This window comes from Punctularia strigosozonata (genome assembly GCF_000264995.1).
Source record: "Punctularia strigosozonata HHB-11173 SS5 unplaced genomic scaffold PUNSTscaffold_10, whole genome shotgun sequence".
NCBI classification, from domain to species: Eukaryota; Fungi; Basidiomycota; class Agaricomycetes; order Corticiales; family Punctulariaceae; genus Punctularia; species Punctularia strigosozonata.
The window spans coordinates 1,486,165-1,505,046 of NW_006767442.1; the positions used below are offsets into that span (position 1 = coordinate 1,486,165).

The window sequence follows — 18,882 nt, forward strand, 5'->3', positions numbered from 1 at the left end:
CGTTTCTGACGGAACTCAATGCATTGATAGCGGGTGCACAAAGCCGTTTGCTGGCCTGTATGTTGTTTTGCCTAACTACGGTCGTAGCCATAGAAGGTCCCTGGTCGAGTCGGATCGCGGCGGCGCGGTGGGCTCGGGCGCGAATGTATTATCAGAAATCCAGATTGGAACAATCTTCCGCAAGACGACTTCGAAGCATCCGTTAAGGTGGTTAGCTTCTGATACGCCCGAGATATACCAGTTGGTTCAGAGCAAAGCAGGCAGTTGAGGGTCCGGAAAAAAGAGACGCAGTCCGGGAGTCGGGGCCGACGGCGTGCGGGCTTGGCGACAGGCGGCCCCATATATTCTCACGCCACAGCCTTGCCACGGTTAGCGCCGACCGAAACTCCGCCCAATCGCATTTTCGTTTCTCTCCGTGATCTTCGCCGCCGGTGCGGGACTTTCTTGCGCAACCTTCTCCGAAACGCGACCATCACTCGATCCGCCATGAGGTGCAACCATTGTTTCTTCGGGAGCTGCGAAATCTTGAGCTTTCCCCTGATAGCATCGAGTTTCGCGGGTTCGCGATCATGACAAAGGGCGTCCGACATGTGTCATAAGTCATTCATCGCTGCAGTAGCAATACTTTACGCGATTAATTTTCGTGACTGCTGATCAACTGCGCTCCTTCCTGCGCGACGGTGGGTGGCATATATGCGACGCTTTGTTGTCCTGGACACGCATTGAACCAGTGTTTCCAGGGAAGCCATGCCCGGAGACGCGTACTGCTGCTTCGTACTGGAGGGACAGGGGGAATCAGCTGCATCGAACATAGCGAGAGAAGGCGCGCTTCGAGACGCTCAGTCTCATGCGGGACGATCGTTGCTCGAGTCCTGCCACCAAGCCTTCCTGGGGGAATTGAAATCGCTGTCGCCCTCCGAGCTGCTGGACATCGGGCTCAAGCTCGAGAGTTTTGATGGGAATGCGACTTCCCTCCTCGACATGGAGCAGGAACTTCTCCACCATCCCATCATCTCCAGCGTTCGGCTATGCGTTATACAGCTTCTTCGATTCGTCTCGCTTTCGGAGCACCCCCCGCATGGACATCCTGCTTCACAACCCTCTTCCGCGTGCATTGCTGGATTTTCTTCCGGATTGATATCCGGCGCGGTCATCTCGGCGGGGGACTCCGACGCGAGTCTTGCTTTCTACGCGACCCAAGCAGTGAGGTTGTCTTTTTGGGTCGGCTATAGAGCAGCGCAGGCGGCTCGTAGCTACTGCTCGGGGTCGGCGAAACACTCTACCTCAGGCTGGGGTTTGGTGCTGTTTGGCTCCACGCGAGAGGAGCTGCAGAAGACTCTAGATACGTTCAAGTCGACGATAGGAGTAAGCGCGTCGTCATACAAGATAGCGTGGGGAAAGCTCACTTCGCTCCTTAGCCCGATTCGCTCGGAGTCTACATCAGTGCCGCGACGACAGACCAATGCATCTCTCTTTCAGGGCCTCCGAACCTCCTCGATGCCTTTAGGAATGGCTTCCTTCCCTCCAGTTGCACCGCAACGCATGACTTGCCGCTGCAAGCTCCTTACCATTGTCACGATCTTCTGACTACATCTCAAGCCGTGAAGGAGGATGTTGTCCGAAGGCGGATCCGTATGCCTGAGTATGCCGACCTTAAGATACCTCTCCGACCCGCAGAGCACGGTGCGGTTATCGGGAGTGAACGACACTCAAAGTCATCCAGTGGCTCTCTCGTTGAGGAGCTTATTGATTCCGTCTTGCTCCGCCCCGTCGACTTCGACTTCCTCCCTGCGCAGCTATGCTCTGAGGTTCTCGAGCCCCGCGGCTCTTCGTCCACCCTCACGATCGTCAACCTTGGTCCTGGGAAGGCCATATCGAGGGCGTTAGCTCGCGCCATAGCGGCGCGTGCTCCAACAGCTCATGTCAACACGATCGATTCATCGTCTCCGCTTCTCACGGGACCAGATATCCCTCCTTCGTCTATGCCGCCTCACATAGCCTCAAATACGACAGAGCCGATCGCGATCGTCGGGATGGCTGTTAACTTTCCAGGCGGACCGGACGTGGCGACGCTGTGGGAGAGTCTCGTCGCGGGCGTCAATACGGTCACCGAGGTACAGTAGAGTTGACGTTTATCTCCCCCCTTCTCTCCTTCTGACTTGCTCCATTCAGATACCATCGAGTCGCTTCGACATCTCGGATTACATGACGAAATCGACAGGCCGATCCATGCGTACCAGATACGGAAACTTTATAGAGAATGCCGACGTCTTCGATAACGCGTTTTTCCGTATATCGCCCAAAGAGGCCCGAAGCATGAGCCCCCAGCAACGACTGCTATTGCATGTTGCGTACGAGGCGATAGAAGACTCAGGTTACGTCGCTCATGCGACCCCTACCTTCGATCCTGATACGTTCGGTGTTTACGTGGGTGTCGCCACAAACGACTACGTCCTGAATCTTAGGGAGGACATCGGCCCGCATTATAGCACAGGTCTGTCATCCTCTTCATCTTATGATGATTTTCAGCTGAAACCGATATAGGGACGCTTCAGGCGTTTCTGAGCGGGAAGGTTTCATATGCTTTTGGCTTCGGCGGGCCGTCGATTGTTGTCGATACCGCGTGCAGCTCTTCGGCTGTGGCAATACACCAGGCGTGCCGTGCTCTTCAGTACGGTGATTGCAACGCCGCCGTCGCAGGTGGCGTGAATGTCATCACTAGTCCAGACGTACGTCATTAACGCATTCCCTCGGCGGGCCTCTCGGTGGCTTACGAGAAACCACAGATGTATCTCGGGCTGGACAAGGCGCACTTCTTGAGCGCTACCGGACAGTGCAAGCCCTGGGATGCGTCCGCCGATGGATATGCACGCTCCGAGGGGTGCGGGATGTTCGTTCTCAAGCGGCTATCGGACGCCGAACGCGAGAACGATAACATACTAGGCATAATCCGTGGAACCGAGATCAACCAGTCAGGTCGTGCCTGCTCCATAACTCATCCGCACGAAGACGCCCAAGTCGATCTTTTTAAGCGCCTGCTCGACAAGTCTGCGATTCCCGCCTGCCGAGTTTCGGTAGTCGAAGCTCACGGGACCGGTACGCAAATCGACCGCGTTATCTCTGTTCTACTCTCATGCATCGCGCGCAGGAACCCAAGCCGGCGATCCCATCGAAATGCGGAGCATCCGCGCCGTCTTTGCTGCGGCCCGTACCCCCGATAACCCTCTACATGTCACCTCAATCAAGGCGAACATAGGACATGCTGAAGCAGCGGCCGGTGCCGCTAGCCTGGCCAAGCTCCTGCTCATGCTGCGTCATAACGTCATCCCCGCGAACATATCCTTGAAGACGCTTAATCCGCGTATCCCTCCACTCGCATCAGATGGAACGCGAATCAACGTTAGTAACGTTGCTTGGCCGGCGAGCGGGAAGCCGCGAATCGCGGTGCTCAATAGCTTCGGCGCTGCTGGATCAAACTGTGCCCTTGTCCTCGAGGAAGCGAAAGCGCCGCGCCTTCCTTCGCCCTGCTCCGGATCTCTAATTTGTGGGCTGTCGGCTAAGACCGAGGACGCTCTTGAGAAACTCCGTCGGGCGTATTTGGACCATATCGACACGCGCTTACATAGCGACGCCGACTTCGTCAACTTCTCCTACACTGCAACTGCTCGCAGACAGCAGTACCCTTACAGGATCGCGGTCTCTGCCGCCGACAAGACCGAACTTCGTGCGAAGCTCCTCGCCGCGCCCGTGTCACATCCATCCTCCTTCGACGGCAAGGTGGTCGTCGCCTTCTCCGGCCAGGGAAGCCAGTACGATGGTATGGCCTCTAGCCTCTATTGTACATGCCCCCAATTCAAGGAGACGATCGATTACTGTCACGCGAAACTACTCTCGTATTCCCTTCCGGGCATCCTCGGATGTATCACGACTACCCCGGACTGCGCCACTGACAGTCCGACCTGTCTTCAATCGGCCATTTTCGCAATTGAGTATGCGCTCGCTAAGCTATGGATGTCCTGGGGTCTCAAGCCGGATGCCGTAGTCGGCCATAGGTGGGGTACCCTACCCCTTCTCCGCGTGCACGTTCATCACTGACGCCCTGGTAATCAGTCTCGGAGAATATGCTGCGCTCACTATCGCCGGTGTCATCAAACTCGATGACGCACTTCTTCTGGTCAACAGGCGATCCCGAATGGTCACGCAGTACTGCGCTTTTACGAGCACGGGATTGATGGTACTCCAACTTGGGCCCCATGAAGCCAGGATTCTCTTGCAGAATTCCCCTGAATACTACGCTCCCTTGTCAATCGCATGTTTCAACAGGTACGCTACGAGAGATAATCTCGTGTACCTCTGCGTATACTTACGCCACGAAAGCTCCAGCGCTACGGTCGTAGGCGGACCTACGGACGTTCTGAAGCAATTCGCAGAGGATTGTACCCGAAGCAACGTCAAGTGCCGTATCCTTGACGTTCCGCACGCGTACCACACGGCTGCTATGGCTCCCGCGGGCCTCGAGCTCACGGCGCTGGCGCAAACGTTCAGACTATCTTCGCCCAAGATTCCGGTCGTATCCAATGTGACCGGGCGCCTCGTCAAACCAGGAGACAGCACTGTCTTCGTCGCGGAGTATTTCGCCAAGCATCTATGCCAGCCTGTCGAGTTCCACAACGGGATCCTTTCGCTGCTTTCCGAACCTGACCTGGACCGAATTGCCGCTTGGATCGAAATGGGGCCGCATCCTGTCGTCCTGCCGATGATACCCAGGCTTCGCACCGACACCAGCTTTATTCCGACCTTGCAGAGAAATATCGAAGACTGGCAGTCGATATCGTCAGCTCTGGCTCGCCTCTACACTGTCGGGATACCGCTTAAATGGCGACGCGCATTCGACGTAGCAGCTCCAGGCGCACGTTGCGTATCTCTCCCCAGCTACCCCTTCGCAGACAATAGATATTGGATCAAATATCGGGACCCAGTCCTAACTCCCTCCTCTGCCTCCGCCGGCGTCCGTGATTGGCTCGGTATGAGAGTGATCCAGGTACCTCCCGCCGACCACGAAGGCACGGGGGTGGTCGAGGTGTCCCTCTCCGCTATTGCGCCACTATTACGCTGCCACCAGATGGCAGACACGCCCTTGTGCCCCGCATCTGTTTATCAAGAATTGGTTATTCTTGGGGCGCAGGCTATATGCCGGGATTCTCGACGCAATTTCGCGCTGTCGAACGTGAACTTTCTGGCTCCCATCACTCTGGCATCAGATACTGAAATGACGGTGCGAGTCGAGCTCGTATGGAACGGTGTCGTCGTGGGTCTCAGTTCTTTCAGGATCAGCACATATTCTCTAGACTCGCCTAAAGACGTCCGTCTTCACTGTACCGGCAATATCGGTCACCTGAGTGAAGTAAACCTTACGGAAGGCTGGTCGAGCAGGCTCTCCAGCTGGTCACTCCGAAAGGAGCGTCTCATGTCAGGTGCCGCTGGTGCGCCTCCGGAAACGTTCCACTCCAACACCATCTACAACATCATCTTTCCTCGAGTCGTTACCTACTCCGAGCCGTTTCAGAGCATGCGGTGCATCACGATTAATGACTCGGGTACTCAGGCGTTCGGCATTGCTCGCATCCCAGAATCCGCGATTAAGTCCTCAATGGCGCGCATCGTCTTCGCGGACACCTTACTCCATGCTGCTGGATTCATGCTTAACTCTCGGCTAGGTGCCGAAGATTGCTACATGTGCATTCACATCGGGTCGGTCAATATGCTTCGACACGACTTGGACCTGACGCGCCCATTCGGATTTCTTTGCGAGGCGACGCATGAGAGTCGCGAAGCGGCGTGCAGTATCGTAGCGTTCGGAACGGCCGACGGTGCGAACGGCGTAGCGGAGATGGAACGGGTGCGATTCAAGAAAGTCAGCCTACGGATGCTACGGAAGGTCTCCTCAAATTCGCCGGCAGTACCAGCCCCTTCTCGACGTCTTCTCCGCCGGCTCCCAGATTTGGAAGTCAAGGCTGCGACTGCGGGATCAATCCCCATCACTCCGCCATCCTACTCGAGCGCTACCCATCGTGATGTTATCCAATCGACCGTGGTGCGGATCATCGCTGACGTCGTGGGCATGTCCCCAACCGAGGTGGGCCAAAATCAGGACGTGTTGCTCGCCGACCTCGGTGTCGATTCCCTCATGTCAATCGAGCTTCTCTCTCGAATGCGGGAGTGCTTCCCTGAGCTCACGAGCAGTGATCTTTCCTCAATTCTTGTCTCTGAGGCCCCAGTTCGCGCGGTCATTGACGAACTGGATGATCTCTGGACCGCAAGAATGGGCAGCGACCACGGAGAAGCCATCATGGAAGTGACTGCTACGGATCGATCGCGAAGTGACGAGTTATCGAGCTATCGGCGGGATATCACCGAGGACGCACGCTCCGACACAGTTGTCGACCATCCTAGTACTCGCGAAATCCTTGCCACAGTGCTTGGTATGCCTTCTGAACGCATCCAGGTCGATGACAATCTCGAAGACTTGGGCTTGGATTCGCTGTGTTCGATTGAGCTCATCGGTGCTTTGAATGGCTATGTCTCGTCCTCCTTGACTCCCTTCGATCTTCAGCATTGCAAGACTGTCGGTGACCTCGAGAAGCTCACCTCTTGTTCAGACGTACCGGCGGGCTCTACTGAGCAGCGAGATACGAGCACGTCCCTCTATGATGCATTGGACAATGTGGTGCTCATTCAGAACGGCCCACCGAACTCAGAAACGCCGCCTTTGTTTTTGATACACGACGGGAGTGGTATGATTGATCAGTACAAACGGTTGCGGCCGCTTGGAAGGCGAGTGTACGGTATTCACCACCCCATGCTCGGAACAGATGGCGACTGGACGGGAGGGCTCTTGGAAATAGCGGCGCTGTATGCTACCTTGATTCAACGTATCGGCGGACGGGCTGCGTGTCTCATAGGTGGTAAGTACCGTTCTCCGTATATGTTTAGGATGGAACTCATGTCCGTGCTAGGCTGGTCTTTTGGAGGCGTGGTAGCGTTCGAAGTCGCCAGGCAACTTATGGCTATCGGCGTCTCAATACAGGCCGTCATCGCTATTGACTCGCCTCATCCTGCGGAGACGGTCCCGATGTCTGACGAGCTGATCGACCACGTACTTCGACCGATCTCCAGGAAAAGTCACGTAGCGGATTCCATTCTTAGGCTTATGCTACAGTCGACGCGGGCCTTGGTAGAGTACGACCCCTATGCCTCCTCGGCCAGTCGCTTCGTGCCTCGAGTGATCCTATTGCGGTCGGCCCAGGATTTCGACTACGGGAGCTATGAGGGCGCACAGTACGCGTTCTTGTCGAATAGGGCAAACCCGCGCCACATCGTACAAGACTGGGAGAGCTTCTTGGGAATGCCCATCACTTCAATCGATATCCCGGGTCATCACTTTGAACCGTTTGAACCGAACATGGTATGCGTTAACTGTTCTCCTGTACATATTTCTCATCGCTGATTATGTACCTGGGCAGGCCTCCACAACGTCCGACGGATTAGCGAGGGCATGCTTACTGGCCGGCGAGATGAAGTCATCTGTTCGAACATGAGGATATATCACATCGGTATCTATCATATTGCGTGTATTGGTTCCATCTTCCTATACGCACTTTCAGCCAGAAGCAAATATCGTAGGCATTATCTATTCTGATGCAGATCAGGGAATGTGAGCCATAGCCAAGTACCACATACACACGATATTTCTATCCAAGTACCCTCTTGGCACTCGTCGTGTGGATGGCTCCCGCGGTTAAAGACAGGTCGGTCAGGGTCATAGAAAAGCGGAACCAACCTTGAATCTCCTTGTGAGCACTGCCGCGCCGTGCGCGATTCCTGCTCAAGTCAAATCTGTTCAATCCCACTATCAACATCGGGCCCGAGCAAAAACATCTGAGATATGACCCAAGTACTGCCATGCTGCGCCCATTGAATTCGTGATAGAACGTGAATGGGTTGCAGTATCATAGCTTTGATGGCACTCTTGGCTAGCAAATCCCATCGGTTAGGATAGGGCCAAAACGGCACCTCGATACGCATTACAGTGTGAAATCCAGAGCAACGGCCAATAACTGCGATGGTTAACATGTGGACTGCTATATCGGGGAAAATTGTTTGCCGGCGACAGTGACGAAGTGGAACTCGTAAACGTCTTAAGGGTGGTTTCTGTCATGATCATGCCGTGTTAGCGGGGCATTACGATGTTTATTGACCGTCAAGACCACAAAGGCAGTGTACAGCATACTTCGCTTTGCACTTCATGGTTACCACGCCCTCTTTGAATCCGGAATTTTTGCGGTCAAAGACAGCGACGCTCTGCGGTTTTCGTCGAACAATGACTAGTCAAATCAACATTCAAGGATAAACCCTGCTCAGAATCAGCGAGCGCGTTGCGGATTTGAGTAGCAAAGATAAGAGACCAACATAGAAAGAGAGGGCCGTCGTTCCTCCGTCATGCCGACTCAAGAATGGGCCTTGATTCTAAAAACTATTGCGCCACCCCGACAACTCGTACTGTGTGTCACAAGCCGTTGGATGATATGCCATCATCCACGATGTTACGGGTTAGCTTCGATCACTCGTCCACAATACAAGTCGCACATTGTCACGGTGTTTGAACGATTTCATTCATGGACCATAAATCATAAGGTACATGCAAACTGCGATACATCGAGGGGAAAGTAATGATATATCATATCAGGCGACAGGGGAAGACCGTTTATCCCGTCCTGCGTTTCTTGCTGGGCTTCTCCATTCGTGCGCCAAGCTTCCTCTTCTCTCCGATCGCCACCGACGTCCCCTTCTTCTCGACCGCTAGCGCATCCCGCGCATCGTGAGTCGGAGCAATTGCACCGCCGGCAGTACCAGCGCGCTTGTCGTGGAGGCGAGTCGATCGCCTGACAGGCGCTATCGGAGAGGATGCAGCGTTTTTCCTTGAGCGAGCACGAGTCCTCGTGCGTGGAGGTGGGGACGTCAAGATTGGTGCAGCTGGTACAGTGTCGGCATCCGTAGTTCTCAGGTCTTCGGCTGCCTCAGGGACAAGACTGACGTCCATAGCGGCGTTCGGCGGGGGGACGGGTACATGCTCCAAAACCGCATTTGACACTCGGGGAGCAGTATCCGCATACTCCACGTGCTCCGCTATGGACTGCAACGGCTGCGGATAGAATGGCCGATACGTGAACAGCGGATCCGTCCAATCCTGACCGTGAGCTACATGACTTGGTCCGACAACTTGCACTGAAGTGGATGCCGGAGCAGCGCGTCCACCATTGAGACCTTCATAGGCGGACGGGTCAGGCGACGGCGACGGCGACGACGATTGAGGATGGATTGAACGTGGTGTCCGGGTTTGTCGGGTGTAACTCGATGAAACTATGGCACCTGGGGCAGGAGTAGCAGGTGGAGGTGGAGTAGCAAGCCTTGTTCTGGTCCTGCCCGGCGTCGCGAAGGGCGGTGGAAGGGTGGACAAGTCGGTGTCAGAAACCGTCTCGAGCTTCACGACAACCGGTGTCGGGTTTGACGAATTATGTGCGGGGAGTGGTCCCGTAGAGCCTCGTGTATGGCTCGGTCCGTCTTCCTGCACGGGAAACGGACGAGGAAATCCTACAACACCTTGCCTGGCGGGTGACCCAACGACGGTTTGCCTTGGAGTGACGAGGGGTTCTGTACCGCCTCGAGTATAGTTGTCGGCAGGATTCAGCTGCATCCGCGACACGACTTCCTCCGCCGGTGCCGGTTCATCGCCGGGTCGGTAGCGACTGGGGATATGAGGAGGATCAGAGGACGTGAACCCCGCCACCGCGACAAGGTTGTGGACCAGCGGATCACCGCAGATCAGAGGCGGAACGCGCCCTTGCGGAACTACGCAACCTTGCAGCCAAGGAGATTTCCGAGCTCTCTGGAGATCCGTACGATGTTCGGGGTTCTCTTGCAACAATCCGCGGAGTAAAGCACGAGCTGTAAAGGTAAATGCGACTTCAATTACAGGAGTTCCGTGAAGGATACAAGGTCAGCTCACCATGTTTGCTGAGCGAGCCTTTCTTCACGTCATCGTTGGCTGTGCCTTGGGCCTCCTCGGTGGGTGCATTGCTGTTACCACTGCCACCGTTGGCGTCGTCCGCTCCGGCGTCATTCGCTCCGGTATCTTTCCCCTTGGCTCCGTTCTCTTCGGCGGCATTCGCTCCGCCGGCATTCACTCCGCGGGGGCTTTCTTCGGCGGCATTCTCTTCGGTTGCATTCGGAGCGACCTCGTCAAGTTCCACAAGTTGCGATCGCCTGGTTGTGATTTGATCAACAACGTCCTTTGCTCCTTCTCGGACCAGGAACGACCGTTTCTTGAACAATCTGAATCACGAATCAGCCAAAGCGCTTTGAGTTGTAAAGATAGGACCCACATAAAGTACATTACGCCTCCGACACAGAATGCGTCGCTTAGCTCGTTGTTGCGCTTCATCGCCACTTCAGGCGCGGCGTAGTTCGTACTTCCCGCACGGTCCTGCATCGGAACATGAGTTTCAGCAAATTTTCGACGGAAGGGCAGCCACTCACCACTGGTGCGTTAGGATCATCCTTTTTCCGAATACACGTTCCGAAATCGCCGATTTTGACGGTGAGAACGCCAGATTCGTCTACGCGGAAAACCAAGATGTTCTAAGGGCAGTGTTATCACAAGGGAGATTGGACAGGTCATGTCATAAGTGACGCACCTCAGGTTTGATATCCCTGTGAATGAAACCCTGTTCGTGTATGTACTACCGACAAATGTTCAGAGAAGACCTCGCGTTGAAGCCTTTGAAAGCCCACCATAAGGCCATCAATAACTTGAGCGACGACGGGCTGCGCGAGGTATTCGGCTGAGAAGGGTAAACAGATCATGAAGTCGGGAAATAGCGGTCACCAGAATGTGACTCACGTAGCTTTCCATTACGTGCAACGTAATGCAGCAAAGATTGTTGAGGTGCCACATGGGTAATCATTGCTTCACAACACGACGATAACGGGGATGAGTGTTGTCATACATGATCATTTGTGAGGGAGTACTTACATAACTCCGTGAGTCTGTTTGGATTTATGCACCAATCAAGCAACTCTAGCACGTTTGGATGAAGAAAAGCTTCCCAGATGCGGAGCTGGCGGGCAATTTTCTCAAAGTTATCGTAGTTCCTCTTCACAGTCTTAACGGCAACCGCACGCCTGGTTGCGGTGCACGTGGCGAGATGAACCTCTACCGACAATGGCCCAAGTCAGGCCTGAGAGTGGGTGTAATATTTGTTCGTGACTGACCTCCTTCCCCTCCTTTCCCGAGCAACAAATTGCCATCGTAGCGCTCCCTGTGCGTAGGAGCTTCGCCGACATTTACAAGGTAGCGATACGCATATTCTGGTTCAGGGGTGAAATTTCGTCCTTGAGTGGATGTGACGAAGAGCACGTACCATTGTCGTCGATGCATACCATGTCGTCCGGTGACAGTACATATGGTTTCCCGGCCGCCATGTCTTTGCCATTGATCTAGTAGTTGTGAGTGGGTCAATCATTGCGATGCACGTAAGTTTATGCTTACGCTCATTTGGACGGCTTCACTCATCCGTAATATACATACTTCGTCTCCGTGCCCTCCTTGAGCTGGGCCTTTGAGAACCAACGCTACAGCCTTGCATGATACGTCTGCTGCGTACGATAGAAAATTCAGCAACTGCCGGTCTCACGAAAAACGTGACTCACATGTCTTCTTCGCACTCGCGTGTAGAGATCCGGATTTGCCACACCATACATGCCACGCCTGCAGACCGGTGGCGTCTTGGGCACGGGACTGCGACGATTCTTCGAGAATGACATGTGGAAAAGCTGCCCTAGCAGACTGAAGGAAAGCCCAGGCGGTCGAAGTTTGCCGCAGTTCATGTCGATAGGATGCACGTCGGGCAAATACGACGGGATTTGCCAATCCCGGCGATTGCGCCATATCTGCGGACGGTAGGTGGTTCAAGCAGGTGTGATAGTGATAAAGGGCGATTCTTGGTGAACAATCCTTATTTATATGTCGATGCAACGCAAGTGCCACAAAGAGGACGTGGCCCCCATATTGTTCGTTTTGATCCCGGCCACCCACGCCGTGATCGCAAGGTGACACATGCGAGACCACGAAAACCGTCGCTCCGGAAGGGTGCGAAGAATGAATTCATTGAGGAGGTAAGTGATTATCCTGTTCAAACAGGCTAGTGACCGTCTAATCGCTCAGCCAGTTCGCGTTACTTCACTGGTGCACCGGACAACGCATCTGGCAATTCCGAAGGTCAGCTCCTAGTGATCTCGGGATGAGGGATGGAGATAACATACGAGATCACATACGATAGTTGAGAACTGGATCTCCATGTATTTTAGCATTCGTGGACTGAGAATCGGTGAGCGCTTGCTGGGCCACAACCGCGAACTTTCGACAAGCATGCCCATCGGCAAGGCGCTGCGACTCCGAGTCCGCGAGCGCAGCAGTAGCAATCACGTGACGGCACAGTCAAGCAGGAGTATTAGCCGTTTAGCAGCAAGTTCCGTTGTGCGCTTGACAGACTGATGAATTAAGGCTTATGCTACAACGTGAACCCTAGTGTTGCCTCAAGTGCACAAAGACAGCAAGAAAGCGCAACCATGTTATTACCGAAGTAACACCCAAGTCCAGGGATCAAACGGAACCTCGGTGTTAGCCGTCCCGTTGACGACCTTGGGATCCGCGGCGCTATCGCTGGGCCTCGTCTCCAACTCCTGGACAGGTACCCAGCGGTAATAATCCCGCACAAGAAGCCTCCATCGCCTGCTCGTCTCGTCCCACTCTACGAGCTCGTCGCCCAGAATGTTGACGAAGACGGGGTTGCCATCCACGTAACCATCGATATCGATCTCCCCAACAATCCAGGTGGGGAACGTCCGGATCGCCCGAATGATACACTGCAGACACCGTCCGTAATTACGGTGCCAGTATTCGAGTTCGCGATAGATGGGCGGCTTTATGTCGTGGAATTGGGGTTGGTACTGTTCGGAAAAAACCCGTGGTCGTCGGGGACAAAGGCGCGCCGGAAGTACAAGCACGTCAGTCTCAACGGAGTGATTGATCATGGTCCCGATTTCAGACATGAGAAGTCGTTCGTTTCCCATCCTCAGTGGTGGCACTTCTTCGTTCTTGCAAGCGCTGCAGTCGTGGAAGCCAATACCCTGCTGATCCACGCCTATTCGAGGTCTCGGTGTTGGAAATGACCGGAAGTGGGAAGGGTTCCGCTGCTTCGCGCGGCATCGACAATCGTGCCAAGCCGGATTCTCCTCGCTCCATTTGTCGCAGAGTGCAGATAAGGTGCGCATGTCATCACGCGAGAAGGCCTTCGCGGTCTTGCCACTGATGTCGGACCGGATGTATTTGAACCAATGAATGAAGGTCTTGAATTCTCCCTCAGTGACCTTCCGTGCGTCAGCCGGCGGGGGTTCGGCTATCGAGGACATGGTATCGAGTCTCTCCGTCAGGCTGCGTCGAGCGTCGTAAGCGAAGGAAGTGCAATGGAATAGCGTCACGTACAGCTCGGGTTGTACAGATCTGTCCTCGAGCACGCTATGCTCTACTGAAGGTTCTTCGCGAGAACCCAGATGGATAACATCCGAGAGCAAACCCCTGGCGCTGGTGATGGCGCGAGCTATGAGCTCTTCCGTCCGAGCTACTATCCTCCAAACATCCGTCGCATCTCTTCGTAGGCGGCTCAACTTCACCGCGGAACGTTTCAGGCCACTCTTCTCTTCCGGTGATTTCGTTTCAGGATCGACATCCAATATGACAGACACAGCATCCGGCCGACGACGTTTCTGAGCGCGCTCTTCGTTGGGTTCGGGAAGTCGACTTCGTTTTGTTTTTCGCGTAGGAGAAGGGAGGTCGACTTTCTCTTCTGTCAATCTCGTCTGCGAACCAGCGCCCAAGACTGCCGGTTCAACACTTGGCCGACGTCGCTTTCGTACACGCTCTTCACTGGGTTCTGCGGGTCGACTTCGTTTGCTTTGTCGCGTGAGCTGAGGGGGATTGCTTTGAGCAGCGACCTTCTTCTGATAATTCGAAGGTGCAGGCTCTTTTCGGGTGTCTTTCGCTCTACGAGTTGTCCTGGTCTGTGCAGTTGGTTGCGGAGAGGGATGAGGAGGAGACTGTCGAGCGCGAAGGTTATATGTATGGGTCATCTTGCCTGTGATCAACAGGTTGATAATGTGAGCCACGGGCGTCGACCCCTTGAGCCACGAAGTCAAGACTCACGGTGTCCAGATTCAATGGTGCCTATAAATTCTAGGCTTCCTTCTTAAGCTAGCTGTCGACGCTTGAGCTAATACGTCGAGGTATCCCGGGGGAGATCTTGCAAAGACCGGCGAGTCGTTTGGTGGGCCTTCCGCTCAGGGGTGAGACAATTATCGGAACCGCAATAGACCACTGTGATATACAGGACGTATAGCTGAGGGTCAAGGTATACAGAGCCAGAACGAGATGATTCAGGCGATGCCTCATACTTGCAGCTGGTAGGTTCGTCTCGGAAACCACGTGGTTCCTACGTGTGTTCAACAAACGTGAGTAAGGGGGCGGCAAGCGCCTCATTCCGACTCTCCTGTCCAACCTGATTGGTTACATTCGGGCGGAGATTACATCGGACCACAAGGCACAGGTCACCCGTGGCTCGGAGTTCCAACTATGCACCGTCAAATCTACGTAATAAACAAGCGCCCGAAGCTCCACATATCAAGTCCCAAGACGGAAAGTGTCATTACGCAGAGAAGAAAATGCGCAGTAGAGGTAACAGTTACGTAACTGACCACTATCAGCAACAATGTAACCTTCGGCACCTCGGCGAGCTCCTTGATCAGATTTACAACTGATCCCAATACATGATCTAAGCATTCTCACACTCACTATGTCACGCTGCTGCGGCCAGATTAATTCGAGCGCCCAGCTGTCCGATTTCCACGGAGCCATCACGCTCTATCACGCTTTTGTAACGTTTTGGCGAGGTCACAGGGGATGTCACTGTGACCGAGTCCAGTGCGGAAAAACCAACTCCTTCCCCTTACGGGGGGAGTCGGAATATCGTCTTTCAAGTCGACTGGAATGCACTCATGGTCGTTAACAAACCTTTGTTGCACTTGGTGGCGGTCCCAGTGCACCGAACACCAAGGCAGGAAGACAAGATGAATTGTGGGCAGGAGAAAGAGCACAAACATCGGTTTATTTCGAGAGTAGTAATAACACTGCATTCGACGAAAACGGAGATCCAACCCGAAGGCTTTGATATCATTTTCCAAACAAGATCATAGGTAGAATTATCGTTCCGCCTCTAGAGCGTCTTCTTACTCTTACGACCCTGCGAGCGCCTGCGAGTAGTCCTCTTCGAAGCCTGGCAGCGTTCACCACCCTCCGAGACTTCGTAGCCAGCGCGGCAAGATTCTGTACGCCCGAAGGTCAGCGCGCCATACACAATCCAAACTGCGAACACAACTGACTGATGTGGCATCCGCCCCTGAAGCAGCTGACCTCGTCCACCTGAGAGATCGCGCTGCAGTCCCGCCCGCCGTCGAGCGATCGAGCGCCGTCAAGGCCGCCTCCGCTGGTGACGCATCCGCCGCACTGCTCGAGGTTCATCGACGTGTTGACGCACTCGTATCCGGATACGGCGCCGTTTTTGTAGACCGGGCAGGAGCTCTGGCCGCGAGCGCACGACCCGGAACGAGGACGGAGCGGGGCACGCTTGCGCGTTCCGCCGGTGGGCGTAGCGGGATCTGCGGTCGTCGTGGCTGAGAATGAAACGTCAGTACAACCTCATATTGCATATTGTATGGAGGAGAGAGGATGCTTACGGCATGTGCCGGTCGAGGTGTCCTGGTCACAAGTGGCGACGGCGCCGGACTGCGCAGTGCACTGCTCGACGTTCGTCGCGCCGGGGTCCGAGTAGCCTTGCACAAAGGTTCCCTCGGCGGGACAGATCGTACACGACGTCTGACCCGTCTGGTCTTGGTAAAACCCAGAGCAGCAAGTGCAGCACGCCGTGGCGCCAGAGACGTCGCTGAAGGAGCCCTGCAGTGACGAGATCAGATCGTGTCCGACGCGCTGTAACAGAAGAATGTGCTCACCGCTGCGCAGTCGTTACAGGTCGTCGCGCCGGTCTGGTCTTGGAACTGCCCCGGCTGGCACGACACAGGAGCCGTCTCACCCTCCGTAGGGCAGGACGACCCTGCCGGGCAAGTGGTGCACTCCGTGCTGCCCTCCGTCGCGCTGTAGGAACCCGCAGGGCAGATGGTCTGTGCTGTGGCGCCCGTGTCGGCGACGAAATACCCCGCCTGGGCGTTGATACACGCAGTTTGACCAGTTTCTGAAGCACACGTGAGGCGGTGAAGGGAGCCCGTGAAGAGATCTAAACTCACGGTCTTGGTACTGGCCAGCAGGGCATGCGGTGCATGGATCTTCGCCGGTCTCGGTGTTGTAGCTTCCGGCTGGGCAAGCCGTTTGCGCCAGCGTGGCAGGAACTAGCGCAAGCAAGGCGAGAGTAAGGCTGAGGGAACGTCCACGGGTCTGCATGATGGATGGATGTGAGGATGTGTGAGTGGTAAAAGGACCAAGGCGAGGGTGGGCGAGGTTTTATAGACGACTGACGAGGAGAACAGGGCTATATAACGGATATACTCTAGCAAGCGATCCATGGAGCAAGCTTGATGCAGATTATCCTCTATTTCCTGGCTGGCGAAGGGGCGGCGGAATGAGGTCGTCGTCGCGCGAGCGGCAAAGGACGTTCCGCGGCGGATTAATGCCAGAGGGAAGCAGCCGTTCCGTTCGCGGTCCGTCGGTCAAGGAGGGACGATAGGAGCATTATCAAAGATACTCGAGAACGTTCTTGCAGCGGGAGGGTAAACTATGCGCTGTCCAATCGGAATGAGGAATGGGCGGTAACAAACCGCCTGAATGGTGCTCGGAAAGCATGCATCTGCACGGTCCGCCATCTCGTCCAGCGGTCTGTCGGATGTTGACCAGAAAGATATCGCGGTTGTGACATGATAGAGCTCCTTGAAGTTTAGCGATTAATTCATGAGCTGCACTTGGTACAACGGTAGTCATCGCAAGAGCAGAGAGGAGGTCTGTCTGAACTCCCTAAACTCGTGACGCGACCACACCGAGTCTCGCACCGCGAATGCAAGTGACTCGGTTTTACGTCTTTACTGTAGTTCTCCTTCACCTTCGTGTTGGCATCGCTGCTCTGACGGCGGAACAGCCATTGATCTCGCTGCACATTGTTAATAGTGGCTTGGCGTGTTTGTACTGAGACGTGTACATAGGAGCGAAACGAGTGGAGGAAGGAGGGCGATACGGTCCGCAATGCATAACAGGCAGTGGCCAAGAAAGAGGACAAGCGTCAGCAGGAGGGTCAAGGGTGCAAGGACAGGAAGAAATGGAACATAAGATGGGCACGCCGGTATGACACAGAGAGGTGGGGCGATCTTGAGGTTAGCCAGAGAGCCGTAGGCTGACGTCTTTGCGACCAGTATCTAGGCGATGCACGGTGTACACGTATAGTTGTGATGAATTCTCCAGTCTGCTCAGAAAATGAACGAATCGCGCAACCCTCGATATTCCGTCGGACTGGAAGCGGTTGGTATTGCTGTGAGTGCTCCGAGATTCTTAGGCGGTGTTCGGTTCACCGGTGACTCAAGTGAATCACCTGTCTTTTGCGACCCAAAACTACTATTTATGGCATGTGTGTCTCACGGTGCTACTCTATCTGGAAGTTTTCCCAGACTCAACTGAGACCTGATTTGCCTATTTTGGTATTAAATCAGGGTGACTTACCTCAGTCACCTTGAACCGAACACCGCCTTAGCCGCTCACACGAAATCACACCATCGGCACGCTTGCTTCTAGCTGCCGGCGCTTGTCTCGCGCCGTCGTGGCATGGGATGGTGGCTTCGCGAATTCTCTCATGCGTCACCCACAAATGAGGAGTACGTTGTGTAACGGGAGACAATTGTTGGAGATATTCTGATGGCTCGTCGGCAATTGAACGTGCGTCTGCTCGACGATGAAAGTAAGTCGTCTCTGCGCGAACATTGAAAGAACTTGGTCGCATATTGACAGTTCGGAAGCGGCACATGCCCACCGGTGCCGAGGGTATAATCTTCATCCCGAGCACCCTTCGATACGCCCTCCGGATCCGCAATATTCATTATGCTTGAAGGGGCAAACTTCGTTGGTAATCACAACATTTCAATTTCCCACTATCTGTCCAGCACGCGATCCATGGGAATGCTTCCGCGCATTGATGGCTATTCAGGTAACCGAAGCCTTGTTCTTGAACTGACGTCGCTGGCACTACAGATGATCAAGCAAAGCACGAACTTCAGCAGAAGAGTACGGCAACGAGACAGTAAAGCAGTGGGTGGGCACTGCGCAGAGGCAGCGCGAACTCCATGATGCAGGATTGCGAAGAATCATCGACAGCATCATCGTCTGGCCCGATATCAATATCTGCTGCTACAAGCCATCGAACTCAACCCGACTGAAAGTGCGCACAGAGTTCTTCATCGACGCTTGCGCTCATCGCATATCGTGACGGCTTGCTTCGAGATCTTTGGGAGTGAGTAGTATTCGATCCCGCACCTTCTCGGGTATGTATAGTTCAACATGTCAATGCTGCTCACTACGCTGTTATGTGCTCATGCACTCCCCACAGTGCTGGGGCCGCGTATCACCCACGTGCACAATACAGCTGCATGGTGTTCTGAGGATACCACCCCCCCTGCATATCTCGTTCACAATATCTGAAGATCTTCGACTATTATGCCCAT

The 18,882-nt window shown here is 54.6% G+C and overlaps 4 protein-coding genes across 4 annotated transcripts; 1 reads left to right on the top strand and 3 right to left on the bottom strand.

Annotated features, from left to right (window-relative positions):
* Positions 1 to 747: 747 nt before the first annotated feature.
* On the top strand, positions 748 to 7,507 carry pks2 (ketoacyl-synt-domain-containing protein; the record flags this gene model as incomplete). Its single annotated transcript, XM_007386308.1, has 9 exons — positions 748 to 1,365; positions 1,419 to 2,114; positions 2,173 to 2,494; positions 2,545 to 2,729; positions 2,787 to 3,096; positions 3,149 to 4,052; positions 4,111 to 4,323; positions 4,378 to 6,965; positions 7,017 to 7,507. 9 exons carry the CDS (start codon positions 748 to 750, stop codon positions 7,505 to 7,507), a joined length of 6,327 nt encoding a protein of 2,108 aa, XP_007386370.1.
* A 1,257-nt stretch (positions 7,508 to 8,764) lies between these two features.
* PUNSTDRAFT_136709 (kinase-like protein) lies at positions 8,765 to 12,007 on the bottom strand (the record flags this gene model as incomplete). The annotated part of the gene is made up of 12 exons (XM_007386309.1): positions 8,765 to 10,005; positions 10,067 to 10,392; positions 10,443 to 10,543; positions 10,597 to 10,698; positions 10,755 to 10,799; positions 10,852 to 10,901; positions 10,961 to 11,026; positions 11,093 to 11,272; positions 11,332 to 11,427; positions 11,481 to 11,556; positions 11,648 to 11,712; positions 11,770 to 12,007. 12 exons carry the CDS (start codon positions 12,005 to 12,007, stop codon positions 8,765 to 8,767), a joined length of 2,586 nt encoding a protein of 861 aa, XP_007386371.1.
* Positions 12,008 to 12,693: 686 nt separating this feature from the next.
* On the bottom strand, positions 12,694 to 14,247 carry PUNSTDRAFT_136710 (uncharacterized protein; the record flags this gene model as incomplete). Its single annotated transcript, XM_007386310.1, has 1 exon — positions 12,694 to 14,247. The coding sequence occupies one exon, from the start codon at positions 14,245 to 14,247 to the stop codon at positions 12,694 to 12,696; it is 1,554 nt and encodes a 517-aa protein (XP_007386372.1).
* A 1,139-nt stretch (positions 14,248 to 15,386) lies between these two features.
* Positions 15,387 to 16,624, bottom strand: PUNSTDRAFT_136711 (uncharacterized protein; the record flags this gene model as incomplete). The annotated part of the gene is made up of 5 exons (XM_007386311.1): positions 15,387 to 15,496; positions 15,553 to 15,843; positions 15,907 to 16,123; positions 16,180 to 16,418; positions 16,471 to 16,624. 5 exons carry the CDS (start codon positions 16,622 to 16,624, stop codon positions 15,387 to 15,389), a joined length of 1,011 nt encoding a protein of 336 aa, XP_007386373.1.
* Positions 16,625 to 18,882: the final 2,258 nt, after the last annotated feature.